The sequence below is a fragment of the Oculina patagonica genome, chromosome 9 (assembly GCF_052425735.1).
Source record: "Oculina patagonica isolate OP01 chromosome 9, crgOcupat, whole genome shotgun sequence".
Lineage (NCBI taxonomy): Eukaryota > Metazoa > Cnidaria > Anthozoa > Scleractinia > Oculinidae > Oculina > Oculina patagonica.
The window spans coordinates 16,984,228-17,007,354 of NC_135766.1; the positions used below are offsets into that span (position 1 = coordinate 16,984,228).

Genomic DNA, 23,127 nt, shown 5'->3' on the forward strand with positions numbered 1-23,127 from the left:
CTTGGAGGTTTGGGTATTTCCCACGGGAGTGAAAGGGTTAACTATCCACTGTATTGTTTACTATGAACAGTCTCACCTCCAGGGAGATACTCTGGGTTCTCATCATCATCACCATCATCTTCATCTCTACTTAGAAGATTGTTCACTGCCAAATTCACATCTAGATTCTGAAAGAATAAACAGACAAGATAGTAACAATGTCAACATCCTAGCAGTATGCAGGACGCATGTCATATATCAACCTAGTAAATGGCCCAGCTCACAACGAGTCTCTCGTAGCTCAGTTGGTTAGAGCGCCCAACCGGTATCTGGGAGGCCATGGGTTTGGTTCCCGTCGGGGACTCAGATTTTTTCTTTGTCCCACGCTGGTGTCATGTTGAATAATTTGTTCACTATTTATCACCGAGCTTGAAATTTACCATCTATATTATTTACTAATGTCAACATCATTTCTTTAAACCCTCAAGTGGAGGCATACTGTAGGCTCTTCACAATCTTTATCCACAAGGCTCTGTCGACCAACCCGTTTTCTTCAGCTGACCACATGTGAAGGCAGCCTTCTTTGTCTAGCCTTTAGGCTCCTTAGCCCTAGCCAGGTGTAAACTTTCATTCTCAAAATGCCATGTTATACCTGAGCACTGTTAGCAAGCTTCTTAAGCTTAAACATACCGTAGAATTCCGGTTATAAGCCCTGGGCTTATACAACTTCGTAAGGGGTTTTGGGTGGGCTTATAAACGGAGGGGCTTATATCCGGGAGAGCTTATAAGAGGAATGAAAAAAACGTTTTGAAAAGAGCCACGGGAGTTTTAATCGAAATACGTTTTTAAGTTAAAAACGCATAAAAAAGCAACATTTAGCCCTGTTCAGTACTGTCATCCGGTAGAGGGGGGCTTATGTCCGGGGGGGCTTATAATCGGATGTATTTTTTTGTTTCCAAGTAGATGGGCCAATAACCGGGGGGGTTTATAAGTGGGGGGGCTTATAACCGGAATTTTACGGTATACAGTCATGTTAATGTTCTTAAAGTGCAATGTGGCATTGTCAAAAACAAACTTACAGTTCTCTGTAGTTCTCTTATAATGGCAGCTCGGGATTTGCCTTGAAGGACAACTTGAGCCTAGAGAAGAACAAAATGTTCAAGTGTTAACAATGTGCCCCCTGACTCCTACTGAACAAATGAAACAAATAATTACATGTAAGCCCTTAGCCAACACTGGATGTCAACCAATTTGGCATGCCTGATCAATTTAACAAGATTTTGTATTAAATTGTGTACTGTCCATAATAAAATTGAATAAAATCACACATTCCATTTAATTGAGTTCAGAACACTTGATATACACTTGTAAACAAGTGACTTACTTGATTGACTAGTTCCTCTGGGACAGCTGTTGCAGGGACCACACGGGAGCCTATAGCCCATCCAGATGTTCCCCCTCTTGCACCCCTTCTCACCACACGTCCACGCCCACGGACTGGTGTACGGGCAGATGCTCTTAACGACATGGCGGAAGGAGCAGAACCCCACCGGCTTGAAAAAAAAAAAAAACAGCAATCAGTTAATATGTAATTGTGAAGAGTTACTACAGTATTCGCAAACAGGTTTACAATATTCATTTTATCTTATTAATTTAACAAAACCTTCCAAAGTATGATTCTTAGTATTTTCCAAGAGAGTCCTCTTGGAAGAATTGAGAGTCTTGTAAAAAAAAATGATTTTACATTTAAATGGAAGAGGGTCCTGATAGCCTCAAAAATTGACTGATACCCATAAGATGGGGTTATACTTGTACACCGTACATGATATATGGTTTGAAATGATGAAAATGATGTTAACACCCAGTCTTTCACCCAGAAATTCACTTTAAAATACAAAAAAGATATAAATTGAAGGGTTCAATGCAAAAAGGATGGAAGTGATTTTGGACTAAAAATGAACATTGACAAAACAACTCCAAATTTCGCATGTGGGTTTGTTTGCGTATGCAAAACACTGTACTGTATTTATTTCCCCTGGTTTTTGCTCCGTTTAAAGGTGGCTCCATAGGGATTTGAGGTATTACGGCGCACGCATAAGTGATACCCATCAAGAGATCATTATTTTTCGCACTATTTTTTAAACTAGTTAAATAAAAGCTGCCGAAATATTAATAACTGTTCAAAGTGGCTACGAGCCACTAAACTCGGAAAATTTATTATGAAACAAGAATCGAAAACAACAAACTGACAAATAGAGATTTGCTAAAACAAATGATGTTTAACTTTCCACAATTCAGTTCACTTCACTTAGTTTCATTGTCATCTAGCTGCTCATCGAGAGCAGGCCGAAAGGGCAAGTGATAGAGTTCCCATCGGTTGCAAATTGTTTTCTTTCTTTTTATTTTTCCTTTTTGTTTTTGAAGATTAGGCAAAATAATAATATCATTAGAAAAAATAAGTTTTGGTCTATTTCAAGAAAACTGACATTAATACAATATTTCGGCTGGTAGTTAAGCATGCATGTACCGTATTTATTCGGCTATTAGCCGAAACCCTAGACTTTTAGTTTTTGGAACCAGTTAAACTGACAAAAAATAAACCCAAATCACTCAGCTATAAGCTAGACCCAATTTTTGCTTCAAGCTATAAAACAGTCCACATGCAGCGAATCAACATATCGTTAAATTACAACTATGTAATTGAAAAACAACAAATCACTGACAAAGAATGAATTTACTGAATAGAACCATACACAAGCGTGACAAACCATTCACCTGAGTTCAGAATCCCATCTCAAACAATCATGCATTCTTCAGAAGAATTAAGCAGTTATCGATGTCAAAAGCTACTGGTTTTATAACAACGAAACGTTCAAGTTGAAAGTTGTTGCCGAGGTAGAAACAGTTCAGAACAACTGCAAAATTGCCAGAGAATACGGGATGATTCCTGATGATTCAGTGAATCTTCAGTTCGTCGCAATTCGCCAGCGAAAAGATCAAGCAGGTCAAGCGGGTGAACTTTAAATGTCACCAAAACGAAACATGTGCTGTTACCAGTATTTGTCGAGTATCCTCAATTCAATGAAACTCTTCTGAAGTGGTTTCTTTTAGCAGAGAAGTCGTGGTATTTTTAAATTTTCGCTTTTGAACAAAAATATTACATGCAGCCGATTTCTGTCAGATCGTGTTACAATGTTTACCAAGCGCGTGAGAACGACCGCTTCTGATTGGCCAGTTTCTGGTGTCGCGACAACTAGTCAAATAGATCGATTCCTTCTTGACCCTTCTTCTCTTGAAAAGTCACGTTAGCAGTGACTCTGCAAATTAACTAAACTTAAAGAAAGGAACAGAAGGAAAGGAACAGAAACAGTCTCGGGCAGAAATAATTATTGTTGAAGAGATTGCGAGGACATTGTTTACGACATGCGGGATTTCAAATTTCCTCGTCAGTTCAAAAGACGATCTCATACGCAAACAAAACAAATAATATTCCAGTGCGAGCTGATGGAGGACGAGAACATTTGGTTTTCAGAAACAAATATATAGCCTTTGTGTACTTCATATAAAGTAACACGGATAAAGTTCGCATTTTAGCCAACCCCCTACCCGCTTCACAAGATTAATTGATTAATTCAATTTGATATTAATTAATTAATTCAATTAAAATGTTTACAGGAATCGAGTGGAGGGAAGGAGGGAAGGAGTGAAGGAGGGAAGGAGTGAAATCGGTCCCACTCACCAAAACTCGGAATTTTCCGAGTTAAAAACGAGGACTAAAATATGTTGTGCATTTATCTTTTTTTTAAAATAACAGCCTTTGCTTTTTAGCTTCATCTACCCAAAAAGTCCAATTTTTTGGTGTTTTCGTGGCTTTGATCTTAATTTTCTTTAATTTTTTTTGGTGAAACGTGTTTAAAATCTCCCAACAGATTGAATCTGATGAGAAGTAACTTTTACAGTCAAAACACCTCAAGCGTTACTGTCAAGGGTGGGTTAATGATTCCATTATTGCAAATTTGATTTCATTCTTTGCTTTAATATTCCATTCTTGAATTGAATACTTCAATGTTCAAAGAGCGACTCGATTCAAAACTTGAATGTTGATTTCATTTATGTGACAGACACGTGAGAATTTGAAAAAGTTCCGCAATTTGCATAAAATGGGTCAACAACATTTTTCCCACTTTTTCTTCTGCAAGTAGTTTTTTGTGCCTTTTCAGTGTTTTTTATTTTTATTTTTTTTTTATTCATTTCAATAGAAAAAAATACACACAAATAACATATAAATAAACAAATACAATAATTGAAAAAAAAAAGAAAAAAAAACTTACAAGTATAATATAGTTATTGGCACACTAGGTCGAAAATTACAATACATCTTTGGAATAATGATCAGTGTACCAAAATGTCTCACCTCTCTTTTGATATTATAATACATGTAGTATTGAAATAAAAGAACGTGAAGAACAAAATGATGAGAAAACACCAGGGAGGGGAAGAAACGAGGTCTGGGACCGAGTAGCGATGCTCTCACAACTTGCAAAGCGATCAATTCACGATGTAGTCAGCGGTTTTTGGACGATGATGCAACAGGCAATCTTTCCCCGCGAAATGGAAGCTGCTGTCGTGGAATCACTTATTATAAAGGGGTTCAATTCTCTTAACTAAAAATCTAAAAGCAGCGTGTTTAAATCCGAAAATTTCGTCATCGTCGTGTAGTTTTAAGAACGCAGAATTTTGTGATGCCGTGCTACTTTTCAGTGCTGAAATGCAAATGTTTGACATGTTTGTACCACGATTTTCAACTGGCCCACATGGGGATTGTAAATGAAGTAAAACAAAGAAAGACCAAGTCAACAAACAACCTCAAACAATAGAGCAAGAACAATAGCTCCGACCAGCGCGGGAATATTCGATCGACACGTTTTCATTACCATTCCCGTGATGGTTTTATTTCATAACAAACACCACATATTGACATTTAAAGACAAAACTTAGAAATTCTTTTTTATTACTACATATATAAAAAAAATCGAACTCTCTCACTGGTCCCATGTTGTTTTTGTTTTGGCAAGTTCACAAAGAAAGGAGCTGCTCATGCGCCTTAGAGACATCCGCTGACTACCGCCCCGATGAATGCTTTGCAAGTTGTGAGAGCATCGCTCAGATTTCATATAAGAGAATGTATGGGAAGTTGCTTCCCCCCCCCCCCCTGGAAAACACCATTTGTGACATTTGACGGTTGACTAGTTTATGCAAATTCCGGCTGAATTCCCATATCCTGTCGCGTGAAGCCAGGCAACTATCCAATCAACATTTGAGTTTTGACTTGAAATAAATTCACAATGTTGCACTTATGTCAACAAACCCGCACCCGAATTTTGGAGTTGTTTTGGCAATGTTCATTTCAAGCCAAAATCACTGCCGCCCTTTTTGCACTGAGCCCTTTGAACAGTTTTTTTACAATGCATTATAATCATGGTTATTTAATAATTGATGTTAATTGAATACCTTATGACAGGATGTCCTGTCAGACCACTGAGACTTTCTCCACTGTTTGAAAGCACCCATGAACTTTCACCTTGGTTACGAGTTCCGCCGCCCACTGCCAGACAGAAACAACAACATGACAATGCACAAGTTGGTCTGGATATTCAATGCATACATTTGACATTAAATAAAATAATTGGACATTTGACATTAGATAAATTCTTTTTATGTGTGAATCTGTCCTCTTGCTGACCTGCTAATTTATTTTCATTTATTTTTTTTAATCAAACTTTTATTCGTTCTTACAATCACTACATATATTTTTACAATCACTATACAATCACTATTTTACTGCTTACACTACTTAAACTACTGACAATGCTAAAATTAACTTACAATGTACGTAGCATTCTTGTAGACATATCATATTTTTCTTTCCAAGTTTGATTTTTTTTATCTATTTATTACCTAAAGGTTCCATTACATTGCCTTACATAACAATTGTTGTGTACATTGTCTTACATAACAGTTTCTTTAACATAATTGTGGACTTTTTAAAGGATCGTTTCCTCAAACATTTTCCATTTGTTCCTAAAAGAATTTAATGCATTTAATGCTAATGTCAACTGGCTGGCTCCACTAGCCCCTATATATGGTTATTCCAGGCAGCCAGTACTCTAACTTTATTTAATTTCCTCCCTGTATTAATCTTTTTGTGTAAGTGCAAGGAGTACAATAAAGGTTGTTGTTGTTGTGTTAGTTGTTGTCTGCAACTGTTAATAAGTATACTTCCCTCTTGATCTTTAACCTAAAACAGATTTTGCATTGCAACACGCTTGGGGGGGGTGGGGGGGGGGAAACATGTAACAATACTCCAGACTGTCATATCAGTGCTGTTACAAAGTTTACAATCAAGTCATAACAAACTAACCAGCATGTAAAACTATATGAGATGTAGATCTTGCAGCAGTATTACTTGTATCTTCCTCTCTGAAAAAAAAAAAACATTGAAAACAAAAAGTTATATTTTGTGACATAATAATGCAATAAATAGAGTTAAGTTTCCAAAGCAATTATTGCTCAGAAACTATAAGGAGTAGGAAGTTCAACTCAATTATGGCATTAACAAAAAAAAAATATAAATGTAGCTGTATGCTGTACTGTACAAAGCAACCCTGTTAATCAAGTCTTAATAGGACTAAGAGCTCTGAGGTACTTGCAGGGTTCTGAGGCACTGTTCATGCACCTTACATGAAATATCAAGGCACTTACACATTGGTGTCCCTTGATGAGAGATCCAGCTTGTCTGGATGAAGGGTGAATGGGACTCGGCATACTTGACCATTCTAGAATAAAGAACATTTACATTCTATGAGACTGTGAGAGACTTAAATGTCAAATTGAATACAGCAACTCTAGCTATAACAACATTTCTATGACATCACTCAATCTTGTGACCAGAGTCCACGATCCTTCTGGTCTGCGCCAGGGTTTGAGACCTCTGTCCAGTCCCCATTGGTGAGCATGCGCAGTGCACTATGTCTTGTTCTGCATTTTCAGGAAAACAGATTTGTCAGATTTGACAATAAGTGTGAATCGCAGACTTCTGGTGTGGAAGCTGGCCAGAGGTTTCGATTCCTGACACAGACCAGAATGATCATGGACTCTGGAGAGGAGAATGTGACATCACTCACCTCCAAAAGAAAAGCTACATGTCTTGGTCCAACCACGCATTCTTTAATCACTTGATCCTTTAGTGCCTGAAGAACAGGAGAACTAAAAAAAGACAAAGTATATACAAATTAGTTATTCAAAACCAACATGTAACAGAAAGAAAAGACAGAACAAAAGAAAGATCAAAATGATTGTTTCCAGAACTTCTTTGGTAGGCCAGTGTCTGGGAGTATTTCCCTTTTAGTTCTACATTGTACACAGCAATTTCTTGTTGAGTTTAAATTGATTAATTTTTCTGTTCACTTAATGTTTCTTTCTGTAGTTAGCTACCAGTCCTATTCAGTTTGGCACTTCTACACTGACTAAAAGATCTGGTTGACTCGCCAGATGATATTAAGCAATGACATCATCACTTAAAAACAAACTACACCATTTTGATGTTCCCTTCTCTCCCCTCCCCCTTCTCATACATTTTTTTCCTCGCCTCTATTTTCATGAGGCCAAAATGTGGAAAACTGTTTATTCATATGGGAAAACTTGCTACACATGCTGTAATAAGCTAGACCAGTGATCATGGCTAATCCACATGTACCAGTAAAACTCTGAAATAATCTTTTTTAAGCGATGATGTCATTGCTTAATATCATTTGGCGAGTGGACCAGATCTTTTAGTCTGTTGCACACAATTGATCAATCAGTAATTTAACTGAATATGACTGGGAGCTAACTACAGACTGAAAGAAATATCACGTGAACAGAAAAATTAATCAAGTTAAACTCAACAAGAAATTGCCGTGTACAATGTAGAGCTAAAAGGGAAATACTCTCAGACAGTTAGAAGTAACTAACACTAAATAAATAAGAGACAAATTATACTTTGATGAGTTCTATAAGATTTAGTGAACAGAAATCTAGCATTCTTTGAAAACAAAGGGCCAGCAAGAACCATTTCACGACTGTGTTTGACCTTACATTGTATATTGTACATTGGTTGTCACTTTACACCCGGGGTATCCAATCGATTAAATCAATAATCGATGACAATCGATATCAATCAATAGCAATCGATAACAATTAATCGATTGATATTGATAATCGATGACCAATCGATGGCAAAGATTTGTGTGGTTATCGATTGGTATTGATTTCCAATAACAATCGATCGATTAATTGATATCGTCACGTTTCAAAATCTACAAACTGACGGAATAGGGGCATACATGTAAATATCACATCTTTGTACTGCTTTGAACGTTAACAGGAGAACAATACTCTTCTTTCTCTTACTACAACGCCCCGTCCACATGTATGCATTTTCCTTCGAAAAATCAAAAGTTTATTTCCATTTTTGCTTCGCACGGTCCACACGTATCCCATGAAAATGGTAACCAAAAATGGAAACGTTTCAAAACGCTATCCAAAGTGGAAAATGATTATGTGCACTGGACATGGGTCAATACTACAGACTTCAGAGGATCCACAAGCTCAGACTGTAGGTGGCTTAGCTGTTCACGATGGTTTACAACATAAACGCATTTCCGTGTTCTCCCCTCTTCTTGTTAGCAGTAAAGACCTCGCCGACGTTTACCTCAAAACGGCAAAGATGATAGCCTTTCAGGATACACCTTATATTCAGCAGAACCTCTTTCCGGACTTCTTGCGTCGACATAATGACACAGAAAGCCAATGACAGGCAAGTGGTAATTTGAGTACAAAATTATTGTACAGGTGCAACGGGGTATATTCTTTGCTTTGAGAAGACTGGGCCGGATTTGTTTTGCCAACTTCGTCCCCAGGGCCTCCTAAAAATGACGGCTGATCGGACAAGTAGTGTGCGTGACGTCTGCTCGAGGTTGCTGTGCCAATCGATAGCAATCAATGAACGGTTTTTTTGTGGTTATCAATTGACCGATACCAATCAATACCAATTAACTAATTTTATTGATTGATATCAATTGGTTTTTCGATCATCGATTTCCATCGATTGGATACCCCGGGTTTACAAGATAATACAACTATGGGATTGAGAAGAGGTGCCTTATTGCCAAGTGTAAACATGCTTACTATAACTACAAGCATGTTTTGATGCTAATGTGAACACACTCTAGATTTTGCGACCACTGGAGACCTTTTTTTCCTGATTTCGAATGAGCAAAAGTTTGCATCTAATCCATGACGACATCCAAACCTTATTATCAGGTAGTACTTTGTAAATAATCATGTAGATTAAATTATTTACAGTGTAGTTTCCCTTAAAATTTTCTGTACATTGAAATTTTTTCTTGAGGGAAACTATCAGCTAAACTAACCTCTCACAAAAGCACTCTGTTTTTACAATGGAATCCTAGGAAAGCTTTTCGTTCAGTTATTTTTAAACGAAACTAGAAACCACTGTATTGTCCGTCAGTTTCTATAGAGTTGAACGCGAAAATATTCACGGAAGCTCTGTGTTTATGGAAGCTCTCGAATTGAAATAGCTGTAACATGGCTTGTGTTAATATCTCATAACCTAATTTTAAAAGCTCGACCATTTTTCGTTAAGAGTAACTGTGCACTCAGAATTTGAGGGGAGAAAATACATCGCACTTGAGCGTGGTAAAGAAAAACGTTTGAAAACACGCGCCATGCATGCAGTGCAAGCATGGGCTAACATCGTGTTCTTATAATGCACATGGACAAATAAAACCACAGTTTAAACACCGAATACAGAGGTTTATAAACCAAATAACTCTCTTTCAAAGCGTTATCTTAAATTCTCAGGTTAAACAGAAAGAAAAACTTTTCAATCAATGCTAGCTTACAAATTATGAACATGTCTATTTCTGTAGATCGACATGAGCTTCGGTCTATATATAAAATCTTACCTTAGAAAACCGCTCTTTTCCTTCGACTCTGAAACGTCCTTAAGCCTAAAACATTAAGCAGGAGGAAATACATTTGTCAACCAACAATCAAGCTCTAAAATCATACAGCATGCTTTCATAAATGTGACTTCATTTTGTCTCTGACGCTCGAACTACAAAATTATGAGCTGAGCACACCGTCTCGCAGCACGAAGATTTCTTCAGTTTTAATACCTTTCATGTAAATCTTCCACTGTTCCCGGTAAAGGATGAACGGCGATGTGGATGGTTGGCATGGTGCTTTATATAAAGAAGAAAGGAAACTTCTAAACCATTGATAATGTTGGACTCTTTTCACGTTAAACTTTCTGTGATGACTTGAGCAGCGGAAAAGGAACCACAGCCGGTCAGCAAAGAACTTGTACCCAGATCTCTCTCTCCTCCGCTCTCGCCCGCTCTCGGTCAGCGGTAGGTCGCCTACCACAGGTGTACCATCTTCTTATGTGCAGTCCAGCCCTGGTGTGGCCACAGCTTGCCAATATAAATACAATCGACTCTGAATCAGACTCGAACACTTGCTAACGCGAACCTATCGCTAACTGGAACCAAAATCAAATTCCCCTGGATTTCCGTCATACATTTGCTGTAATTTTATCCTCGGTAACTCGAACCCTTGATGATAACTCGAATCTCCCGCTAACTCGAACCAATTTTCGTTTCCCTTCAGGTCATTTTCTATATAATTTTACCCTCGATATTTAAACTCAAACCACGTCTGTCAATACGTGATAAGTCAAAACGGATAAACTGTCGTCCAAAACATTAAATTTATTTTAAAGCAGCTGTGTAATCTTTGCCCGTTTTTGCATCACACAAAAAGTGTCAGTCCAGTTCAGGTTTCGCTGGTAAAGGTTCAGTAGTTCATTGTATCTTGTAAATCAATAAATCTCGTGTCCCTTGAAGCGCAGTGTGTGTATGGCTCTGATTTATACGGTAATTTAGAAATGAGTTGTTCCATTTTCACTCGACTGCTCTATCCTAATTAAATTTGATTAAAATGTACAGTGTATGAATAGAAAAACAGAAAACACCGTTTTTTCTTTATTTCCGGTCTTTTGTTCTCAACTCCCGATAACTCGAACCTTGAAGTTTTGAGTTATTGGGAGTCGAACGGCGTTGCTAAAACGCGGGTCGCGGGTCGCGGGTCGCGGGTAAGGGTAAAGGGTAAGGGTAACGGGTAAAGGGTAACGGGTAAAGGGTAAAGGGTAAAGGGTCGCGGGTAATAAATTGAACCGAGACATTTTTGTGTTTAAGATGAGATGTAAACATGATTACGACGTAGATCCGCAATGACAACGAAGATGATAACAACAATAACGACGCTATTTAACTCTTAGAGTCCTCTCGTTAAAAGTGGCCACATGGCCTGAAACAAATTGATCATGGAGAAAACTATGAATAATTACTAGGCATGAATAGATTTTGCTAGTAAATTTAGGAAAAGTTGCTTCACAAATATACCCAAAAGTTGCGCTAAAGTTGCTCAAATATTAAAAAGTTGCCACCAAAATTTTGAAAAGTTGCTTGCTATAAATTAGTTTTGCTTTAGATATAAAATACTCAAAACGTGTTTGTTTATTTGTTGCCATTTAAACATCTTCATTAAATATTCTTACAATCATTAAAAGAAGTCAAAAAGCCATTGTTATATGAAAAATATAAATACTTTTTTATAATCAATATACTCGTAAACTTAACAAAAAATAAAAAATAAAAAAAATTAAAATTAAAATTAAAAAATTAAAAAAGATAACAAAAGATAAAAATCCTTCGAAATGAAACGACCTTTTATGGTTTGGATCGGTTTTATATCAATTTGTTGCACAAAGTTGCCAAGGAAGGCAAAAGTTGCCCTAGGTTGCTGGTACTACAACAAGTTGCTCAAAACGCTTAAAGTTGCTCAAAAGTTGCCGAGCACAATCTATTTATGCCTAATAATTACACGTCAAAACGCTTAACGCGGTTCTTAAAACAGAAACTGTAACATTAAAAAATACTAATACACTTTGTTCAAAGTGGCCAGATGGACTCAAAAAATTGATCACGGAGAAAATTATGACCAATTATACGACAAAACGCTTAACGGAAAAAGCAACGGGGTGGGGGGGGGACTCGCTTTCCGCCCCCTCCCCCGCGCGCTCGCGCTTTGCGCTCACGCTCGCTTCGCACGCCGATTCTCTCGCTTTTTTGCGTTGAAAAATAGAGAGGCTGTTGACAGTCTATAGGTAATCAAAGGTACCTTTCACGTATATCGAAAACCAAGAAATTTGCGGAAAAAAGTCAAAAGCATTAGTTTTCTCACATTTGTAACAGCTTTGTTTCAAGGGCGTCTTACATTGGATCCACCGCATGCAAACGCTCAAGCTATGCAAAAGCCCAACTTCTGGTCGCCCTCGCCAATTTCCTACTCACTTGAAAATGATTTCAACAGAGTCAAACTAAGGTGTCACGGAGAATTTGCGAGAAAAATCAACATGATTTCCAATACTCTTTCTGTTGATGTAAATGTAGTTCGTTTCAAACGTAATGTTGAGATTTTTCGGTTAATTTTCTAGTTTTTACGACTGAATTTTTAATTCAGGAAGTTTAGTGGTTAGCCCAATGGCACTCGTTGGTCGGTGGGTCGGTCCATCATCTGTAGACTTTTCATTGCAACTCCGCTGACCAGCAGATGTACTAGTAGAAAGAGTGTAGCAAGGCGGTCGTTTAAAAGGCGGCCTTTTAAATTTAAAGGGGTTTGCAAAAACAACAAGAAGCAAAGAAACAAAATATGGCTGACAATTACGTGTAGAATTAAGTAATCGACAGCCAAAAAAGTGGACATTGAGAGCCATTAATCGATCGATGACTTTCGTGTCTATATTTCGAGCTAGCGTCGTACATGAAGGAGCATTCGAAAACTAAATCGGGTTTAACATAAGCTTCATCAACAATGGATCTATCTAGAAACCAGAGCGTTGGCTAAAATCGAGTGCGTGGCTAGCTGCTTGTTCGCAAGAGAATGAAAAGCTTTTCAGATGTAACAGCACAAGTACATTTGTACCTGAATCAGTCTATATGTTCTGATATATTTATTTACAGCGTTATTACTTAACGGCTTTCATGTAAATGCTTTTATTCTGCAATGCTAACCTACGGAGCGATATAATAAACAAACAATTTTAGTGCTACGGGTTAAAAAAAGAAAAGAAAAAAACCTGTACCCTCTGAGATTTGAACTCACAATATCTCGCTCCCCATCTTGATAACTACACGAGTTTGCTAATCAGACATGCTAAGTCATGCGAGACGAATATATCTTAGATCAATGTAATAGACATTCCAACGATTATCTGTTATCATGTGCATCAAAGAAATGTTCGAATCACCTGCTGCTCATATATTTTCAAGAAATGAAATCTAAACTTAAAACTTGGTGAAAAAAATTCAGTCGTGGCTCGAAGTGCTCTTTGATTTCTCTAGGCTTGTTGCCCGAATTCCCAGCATTCTGCCCGAAAAATTTCGGTGCTGGTGGATTACAGTCACAAATTTAATACATTTAGCAATATTTACAAAAACTTGTGCCGTTTTTGCGGTAACACAACAAATCCTAATCAGAAGCCCGGGGGTTACTCCCTATAATGGCCTATAAAGGGTACCTTTTTCAGGCTTCAGGTATATAAAAGGGTAAGGATTTCACAAATTTAGGTATACGAAAGGGAGTATAGAATTCTGTCACATACGTTTTTTAAAAGGGCCTTTAATTAAAATATTTCGAACAGATGCAATTTATGGTTGTAATATGTTAATTTATTAAGCACTACATGAAAATGACAAGACGCTCGTGAACGTCGTGTTCTAAGTCTATGCCATGTCTTTCAGGTATATGAAAGGGGTACCTTTTTCAGTAAAAGGTATACGAAAGGGGTACAATTTCTGTCAAAATTGGATATTAAATGGTAAGGGGTTAGAGCTCGGGGCGGAGCCTCCTCGTATAAAACATTTTGGAGTACCTCCCCCCCAACCCTGGGATCAGAAGTTTATATATGTTTTTTTTTTTTGCAACAAAAAAAGACGGTTCAATTGTAACGGTTGACAAGCGACTTTGCAAACGTTCGAGTAAAGGAAGACAATATATTATCTTCCGCAACTTCTGTGCAATACAATAACACAGAAAATTTGCAGGCGAATTTTTGTAATAGTCAGAAAATTTGTGCAAAATCGCGAGCTCGTGTGACAGCTCGTAAGATAGTGCATTCTAAGCCAATAGAAATATGTGAGAAAATTTCCATAATGTTCCATCGGATTCTGCTTTTGATTTTTTGTTTTTTTTTTAAGTTGCAAAAATTTCTCAAATTTTTCAAAATTTTCCTTTCATTGCGTTACAGATGACGTCATTTTCATGATGAATGCTGTCATCGACCAATCAACGTGCGAGAATTCTCTCAGACATTGTGTAAAAAAAAATATTTGTATATACTAAAACAGTGGATAGCGTTGTTGGCGCGTTTTGATTGGCTACTCAAACTCCGGATATTCTTTGCTATTCACCTATGAGAAAATCACGCGCGAAAATTGTAATTGTTAACTATGAGTTAAAAATCATCCTTTTGGGTTATTTTATCACACTGGTTTAGTATATACTAAAACAACTATTCATCTCAGTGTGGTCTAGTGTCGGTGACCAGTGATGGATATTTACCTCGACGCTTCAAATTCGCGGCTCGGTAAATATCCACTAGCCACCTCCACTGCGGTGAATAGTTGTTAACTATAGCGTTAAAAGATAAAGGACGGTAGATGTTAAGTTTAGTACAAGTCATGGAAAAAGGCTATTTTTATGCTATTTTAGTGCTACCCACGTTAAATGAAGACTTAACTAACCAGTCAGTGATACATTCTACTGGAAAAAAAAACCCGACCTCTGCCGCAAGAAGTCGAAGAAAGTACGTTTTCTCACGGACCGGAAGATTCAATTGTGACCAACTCTCCACATACTGCGAGGATTAGTTGATTGTTGGAAAACATAGAAAGAATTCCAAACGATGGCAGGTGATTAGCCTGGTAGCAAAGGTCGAGAAAAATAACAGGTTTTCATGTCTGTTTCATAATTTTTTCCAGATAACGTTTGTCATTTACTGATTTCTTCTGCCACTGACTGCTTTTTGTTCTGTCTGTCATCAGGATGGGGCCATACCAGTTTTTCAAAACGATACCTAATCAATCCGATACTGGCTTTTATTTGCAATATCGATATCAATACCGATACGATACGATGACGTTATTGACTTTGCTAGTTTGTCACGTGATTTGTTTGACCTAGGACATCATTGTCTTTTTTTTTCTTAGTAACATCAACAATGTGTAGACAACAAGTCAAAGAGGTTAGAGATTTAAATTTGTAAACAGCAGGTGCTGATCAAAAGACCGAAGACTCAGGTGACGTGTGGTATCAAAAGCGTATCAAAAGCATCGATATTTCTCGCTGGTATCGTTATTTTTCGATACTTTCTCGGTACACGTACCGCAGTATCGAATATCTGGTATCGAATACCAGCCGATGCTGACTGATCACTTGTGTCACCAACTGATTACCTGTTACTTATTGCAGCCAGACTCGTTCCCAGTCGCTCCCGATACGGTTTTGACTAAAGCGCATTGCATCAAAAGAAGGCCGGACGAAAATCGGGGAGCGACTGGCAGAAAATGTCCTGCTTTTTCTTCGCCCTTCCCAGCCTGCACCGCAATCTCCATATCATTTCTCCCCAGTCTTTAAGTCCTTCATCACCTCTGAGAACGACTAAGAAGGGACTGGGAACGTGTCTGTATTGTGGCATTTTTTTCAGTTAATCTACACATCATCCCTCTTGACGCCAAGCCAGTGCTGAGTTGTTGATGACGGCGCCGATGAACAGCGATGTTCAGGGTTTAGTTGACCATAACTTCCAAAGTTATATTCAGAGCTGCCCATGCCTGGTCTGCCATCAAACTCGCAACCAAAATCAATAAAGCTTCTATAGCTGTTCATGAACCATTTTCCATCATTATTTGTATGTGCAGTACAACCGTAACACTCAATTCCCCGGATGTTTAGATATTCGTATCTTTTACAAAGCCGGTACCACGAGTCAAAGAGTTTGTGGCTTGTCAGGTCTGCGCGTGCGTAGTCTGTGTAACTGAAACCTTCAGAATAGAAATTGCAGGTCGCTCTCAAGTGAGTCGAGTTTCCAGCGAGATGCTGTATACGAGACAAAGACAAACGGTGCGAGGCCCAGTTGACTACCATAGAGTCTTCGTCTACAGGATAATCGGTATAAAAGGATTTTTTAAACTGATCTTTGTTTTCAAGTGAGAATGACTGAATGAGAGCCCAGAAAAATTCAGGCTCCGATTCAAGGTCACAGTACACCAGAAATGGCTGATTCTGAGCGTCATAGATCCTGTATCTTCCTGATGTCGAGACGCCATTTTTCCAGATGTCTTTACAGTTTCGTGGATATTTGAGCTTCTCGCATCGCTGACCAGTGTAATCGTCAGGACAGGTGCAGTTGAATCTCACAGTCTTGGGATCACAAATCTCCCGACACACCCCTCCCTGGAGGCAAGGATCTGATTCGCAGCACTTGTTCACACAGATATCTTTTTCCGGTAAATAACGTCTTCCTCCCTGAAAAAAAAAGAAAAACATATGATTTTCAACTTAGAATAATTTTTCAGTTGACTGTCGCAAAACCAAGACCAAAGTTATCACTCTGGCCAATCACAATTGGCGCAAACAATCCAGTGATCAATCATAACCTCTTTTTTTGTTTTGTAGAAACAAAATTCTTGTATTCAAAAACTACTTGAAGTTATTTGGTTCTAAGGCCCTGTCCATACTGACCCGGGTAAATTTGAAATGCATCTTTTTTTCTCCGGTTGTGCCAACCGTCCACACTGAACCGGCGTTTTCGGTCGCCGAAAACGGAGCTTTTCAGAAAGGCTCTCCAAAGTGGACAGAAAACATTTTACGTGGCGTTTTCAAATTTTTCCGTCTTCAAATTTACCCGGGTCAATGTGTACGGGGCCTAAGAGTCAAAGTGTGAAATCTTAACTTTGAACCGTGCTATCTTCTTTTTGAAAAAGGAAATTTCAACATTCGCTTCCGTCAGAACACAATAGAATACACCAAGATAATGTTTATCGGAAATCAACTCCTAAATTTCTGTATCGGCGAAGAAAACTTGGACACAAAATTGCAGGTTTTGAGGCTTCCGAAGACCTTCCGAGTCAATGTTTACAACAACGTGCGATAATTGAATCTAATTATGATAATTCGCTATGTTCCAGCGCACTGACGCAAAGCTGAGAACAATAATGTGTAATCACTTACAAAATGAACTAAATTCTTATAAATATTTCGTTTGCTGTCGGCTTTGCTCGTTACAGTTCGTCCATACCCTAATTTAAAAAAATACATACATAATGATTTCAAGGGTCCTGTGCGACCTTAAATACATGGCAGCCATGTTGAAAACGCCGACAAAAAGAGGTTTGCTATTCTTCACTAACATGGCGGTGATTAAGGCATTTGCAAACCAACAAGTTTTCTTTTAAACTTTCATTTGAAACATCTGAAAAAATGCGCGTGGTCGTTTTGTGTTTTCTTTATATTATTGCTTACCTCAACTGTGTAGCTCCTCACCAAATCATAGTACCGAGATCCTGTTTTGTGTTTTAACGCAGTGGGCTTGATCATCTCTTTGTTGACATCATTCAGCTCACAGTTGCCTTCCACTGTATTCTGTAAATAGTTTATAGAGACACACAGACACTCGTCTCTACACTCCATGTGACACTGGGCGGCGCTCTTTACAGTGATTTTTCTAATCACGTGACCTTCAAGAACGTTATCATGGACGACATCTTGATCCATGACAAACTTGAAGTGTTGGCAATGTCCTCGACATGTGGCACATCTCACGATGCTTGATACTTTAAGGAGAATGATCAGCGACGTCAAAGAAAACATCTTTGGCTTGGTGATTTCCTAATTTGTAACAATTGTAACGAAATGATCAATTTGGAGGAAGATTCGAAGATGTTTCGACTTAATATCGATAAACTTTGGTTCACTGAGCATTGAAACATGGCAAAGTGCGAGCTTATTGGTCAAAAATGAGATCACACATGTGTGGATATCATTTTTATCCACACTTGTGATACCATTTTTATCGATTTGCTACTACTCGCTATACCACTGCAGTTTATATAATACAACATGTTATTCTCACGTGTGAAGATATGATTTTTTCGCGTGAAAGATTTCTTGGTATTTCACTGGTGTTTATATAATAAAATTCAGGGAGTAATAATGAGTAAACTGAAACTGCGAGTACGATTACTCTCTGAATTGTACGACAGGAGGTCCAATTGCTAATTAATCGTATCAATAACAAAATTCGAGGTTAGGAAGTCTTTGTGAACCTTTTTTGTGAGAAAAAGCCAAAGGTAAATTCAATTGGTTGTACAAAAAGTAGAAAAACAGCAAGATAAATCCCATTCAAATGCGCGTGTCTGACGGGTGAATGGCTAATTACAGGTATCCAATATGAAGTTGCTTAAATTGGATACCTGTAATTGGACACTCACTCGAGCGCCAATTACGCGACAAATAGGTGCGCGCAGAATCATTCAAAATCGAGAATTTTGTTATATATTAATTGCCCCCGCAAGGAGAAACCATAGAAGTTCCCGCGTAGGTAGGTAAGATGTGTACAATCAGTAAACGGTACCGGGAAAAAATCTCGATTTTGGTTAAAGTGGCTCGCAAAGGATTGCCCAAATGCTCGCAAAGGATTGCCCTAATGCTTGCAAAGGATTGTCGGAACGTTGGTAAAGGAGCAACGGAAGTCAGTGCCACAAAGGATAATCGCAAGAAACATCTGTTGCTTGAAGAAATAGCTAAAACGTGTACCTGAAATTGAAATGATACCGAAAATGACATGGAAAGCATAACAGGCGTATCACCCAGGGACGAAGAGTTTCTTATCTTAGTCAGCGACTGAACGTCGTGAAAACAAGTGGAAATCAAAGAAATCGTATACATCTTACGACAAGTTATAAACAAAAGCGTGAACAAGGTAATCTGTTTCGCTAACAAACTGTCAGTTTATTTGATGCAAAGAGTGGTTGAATAAAGATAACAAATTGTTTCCTCGAATCTTTGGATTTGCCATATTTTGTTACTCGTAGAATTTTTAGGCTTTATGACCTGGAAATTATTTTAAGTTAATTTTGTATGTTATAAACCTGGGAATAAGCTTGCGTGTTGTCACCACGAACAATGTGATTTGTGTTATTTCCGCTAGGTAATATATTCGACTTGAACTCAACGCAACGCTGTCTCACAACAAGAAATTCCGCAGCAAAGAATGATTTAACGTACATGGCACAACAAAAAAGACGCCTAATTGCGTAGTCCATTGGGGAAAGGCGGAAAAAAAGACTCCACTAATTTTACATTATTGCTGTAAAACGACTAAAACAAATTATGAATAGGCGGGGGCAGCTTGGTGAGAACTATAACTAGTATAATAATAATTATGCTCAAAATATATACGCCCGTTTGCTTATCAGTGTCAGTGAAGGATAACTTTGTACACTTGATAGAAAACAAGAAACACAATTTCATACTTACTATAAAGATATTTGACTGCGAAGTCTCTTTCTATTCGTAACTAACATTTAGATGATGAGCTCGAAATTCCTATAAGGTGATAACTTATAAGGGCGCAGGCCAAATCAACTTCGGAGCGATTCTAGAATACAGCATTGCAAAAAAAGATTTCGCTTCACCATACAATTTTCATAATTTTGATTGCATCGAAAATGGCGAAGGCTGACTAGTGTTCTTTAAAGAAGTTGTTTTTATTAGTAAATTTTCAGTAAAGCCGCCTTTAAATGCTGTCTGGTCGATTAAAGGAGACTGGACCTTATTCGTATCAATTTTCGCGGGACATTTTGCGAAAATGGAAATGGCAGATTTTCCAGGACCTAAATTTCGCGATTTGGTAGAAAAAATGTGTTGAAAGGAAATAAATTTCGCGAAAATGTTCCAAAGACCTCCCAGAACTGAAAACAGGTTGGTATGTTCGTTTGCGACAACGAAAAATACACAGGTCGGCATTTGCGATATTTTTTCTCGTTTTATGTTTCGCAAAAAGAGAGCAAAAACATGGCAAAATTATACGTAAAACGGTACAGCTAAGGTTTGTAAAGAAAAGACCAGAAAAGCCTTAGCAGGGTAAAATAAATTCACGGAATTAACTCTCGCGAGTCTTAAACTTCGCCATCATTTTACAATCACGAAAATTGAGCCCCGTAAAAATTAGTACGAATAAGATACTCACCATCTTTATCCTATCTTTATCTCCAGTGGTGCGATTTGTCGCATTAAGTGTGAATTCTATAGCAGGTGTTCTTAATTAGTATCCAGCAAAGAGGGATTTGTCGCAATAAAGTTCAATGATTTTAAAAATATCAATATTAAAATATTAATATTTTTGGCAGTTATCATTTACCTTGGCATCCGATCCGCGAGGGTTATTCTGCGCAATTAAAGTTGTTAACTGGCAAAACGTTTCCAGGGAATACTAATTTTCTGTAAGACTGGTAAGAAATAATGATGCAACGTTGAACAAATTCGCGACATTCAGTTGATCGCAGATATTAAATATTAAAACTGCACCCTAAGTGAACTTCATTAACCAACAAACGATAATTACAAAATCAAAATATTTTCAACCCACAGTACCTAACCTTGAGACACAGATATTACATATTAAATGTTTAACCTCGTGTATTGTATTTCTAGCTTTCTGATTGGCTGACGCACTGCGATCAACAGCGAATAACCAGAGCCTAAACTTATTTGGAAAATATAGGATGTGTTTACAAATTTCTTAGTCATAGCTAGAAATTTTAACAAGAGTGGCTAATTAATGTAGGGAAAACTTGTCTGTCAAAAATAAACCGCAAAATGTCAAAACGTTCTTCATTTAACATACCAACCACATTTTCCCATGGTCTACACTCTTATAGCCCAAAGAAAGGACGTCAGAAAATGTTCAAAACTCAAGTGCAAATTTTTGGTGATCAATCGCGCGCCCCCGCGCGCGCCTGTCACAGTTTGTAAGATCGCGGCATTTTTTCCACTTGAAAAAAATCGCGGGAATTTTTTTCGCAAGTCTTTTACTTCGTAATTTGTTTGCAATCACGAATTCAGTCCCGCCAAAATTAGTGGAAAAAGAAACACTTACCACCTTTGTCCTATCTTTATCTGCAGTGGTGATATATGTCGCACTTAGTGCGAATCTTGCAGCAGGTGTTTAAAAATTAGTATCCAACTAAGAGTGATTTTTCGCAATAAAGTTAATTAAAATTGTTTTGTTTAGCCGGTATCATATACCTATGTGTTTCGCGAAATTTTAACTTCTTTACTATAATGTAAAATTTTAAACCCATCTTCAATGTAAACTATCCTCCAAAATGTTTCCTTATCACAATATGTTACCGAAATGCTATTTATCCTCTCTCCTCTGCAGACGCCTCTTATTTTTTTTGTACGGGCTGGGAAATGGGGAGAGGTGAAAAGTAAGCGCGCGGAGACTGGGGGGAATGACAATCGAAACGAAAGCGCGCGGAAGACACTGGGAAGGGAAAAGGAAAGGCCCCTTTCCCGTCGTCCCCCGCGCTTTCCCTATTTTTCATTTCTCATGTTTTTCGCCTTCCACCACTGAAGGAGCCTTTGTGGAGGAGAGAGTTATTTATCTGTCGTCAGTATCCAAAGTCATCAATTTACAAACACTATAATTGTGCACGCGAGCTTCTTTTTCACAATCAGCTATATGTTTACAATTTTCTTAGTTATGGCAAGAAATTTGAACAAGTGTGGCTCAAATAATTAATGTAAAGAGCCAAAATAAAATTAAAAAATATATTAAAAAAGTAAACCGCAAAATTGCCAAAATTAACTCCACTTAACATATCGACCACATTTTTCATGGTCTACACATCTAATAATATAGACCAAACAAATGACGTCATGTTATGTTCAAAATTCAAGTGCATATTTTTGGATATTTTATGACGTCATTTATTTGGTCCGTTAAGCCTGGTACTTATATAATCGCCCCAATCGTTTTGTCGCCTCTGTCATTTTAACATTTTGTACCCTTGTTTCAACAGTGTCCCATCTAGACTTGCTCCAAGTCGCTTGTTAGATGGTAGGTACGTAGTGTAGTCATCATATAGTGGTTTGACTAAATTCTATATAGGGATATTAATAGAGGGGATACAGAGCCCTACGTAGCTATACACGGCTATACATAGCTATATACGGCTATAAATAGCCCTACATAGCCGTACATAGCCGTACATAGCCGTACATAGCCCTACATAACCGTACATAGCCCTACATAGCCCTACATAGCCCTACATAGCCCTACATAGCCCTACATAACCGTACATAGCCGTACATAGCCCTACATAGCCCTACATAACCGTCCATAGCCCTACATAGCCCTACATAGCCCTACATAGCCCTACATAACCGTACATAGCCCTACATAACCGTACATAGCCCTACATAGCCCTACATAGCCCTACATAGCCGTACATAGCCCTACATAGCCCTACATAACCGTCCATAGCCCTACATAGCCCTACATAGCCCTACATAGCCCTACATAGCCCTACATAGCCCTACATAGCCCTACATAGCCCTACATAGCCCTACATAGCCGTACATAGCCCTACATAGCCGTACATAGTCCTATATAGCCCTATATAGCCCTACATAGCCCTACATAGCCGTACATAGCCGTACATAGCCCTACATAACCGTACATAGCCCTACATAACCGTACATAGCCCTACATAGCCCTACATAGCCCTACATAGCCGTACATAGCCCTACATAGCCCTACATAGCCGTACATAGCCCTACATAGCCGTACATAGTCCTACATAGCCCTACATAGCCCTACATAGCCCTACATAGCCGTACATAGCCGTACATAGCCCTATATAACCGTACATAGCCCTACATAGCCCTACATAA

General features: G+C 38.1%; 3 protein-coding genes across 3 annotated transcripts in view; all 3 read right to left on the reverse strand.

Moving 5' to 3' along the window:
- Nucleotides 1-10,382, reverse strand: part of LOC144666945 (E3 ubiquitin-protein ligase UBR5-like) — a 53,105-nt gene extending 42,723 nt beyond the window's left edge. Inside the window, 9 exon segments of the mRNA XM_078528385.1 lie at nucleotides 77-167; nucleotides 1,059-1,118; nucleotides 1,364-1,532; nucleotides 5,491-5,584; nucleotides 6,401-6,459; nucleotides 6,742-6,815; nucleotides 7,164-7,245; nucleotides 10,008-10,052; nucleotides 10,221-10,382. Of these exon segments, the coding sequence (XP_078384511.1) occupies nucleotides 77-167; nucleotides 1,059-1,118; nucleotides 1,364-1,532; nucleotides 5,491-5,584; nucleotides 6,401-6,459; nucleotides 6,742-6,815; nucleotides 7,164-7,245; nucleotides 10,008-10,052; nucleotides 10,221-10,282 (736 nt within the window). The 5' untranslated portion in view covers nucleotides 10,283-10,382.
- Nucleotides 10,383-14,602: 4,220 nt separating this feature from the next.
- Nucleotides 14,603-23,127, reverse strand: part of LOC144666964 (uncharacterized) — a 92,905-nt gene continuing 84,380 nt past the window's right edge. Inside the window, exon 4 of the mRNA XM_078528416.1 lies at nucleotides 14,603-15,260. The gene's annotated coding sequence lies outside the window, so the exon portion shown is untranslated. The remainder of the gene's footprint in view (nucleotides 15,261-23,127) is intronic.
- Nucleotides 15,486-21,376, reverse strand: LOC144664877 (uncharacterized). The gene is made up of 3 exons (XM_078526084.1): nucleotides 21,326-21,376; nucleotides 17,689-18,054; nucleotides 15,486-16,692 (listed from the first exon to the last, which is right to left on the reverse strand). The coding sequence occupies exons 2-3, from the start codon at nucleotides 18,034-18,036 to the stop codon at nucleotides 15,877-15,879; spliced, it is 1,164 nt and encodes a 387-aa protein (XP_078382210.1). The 5' UTR covers nucleotides 18,037-18,054; nucleotides 21,326-21,376; the 3' UTR covers nucleotides 15,486-15,876.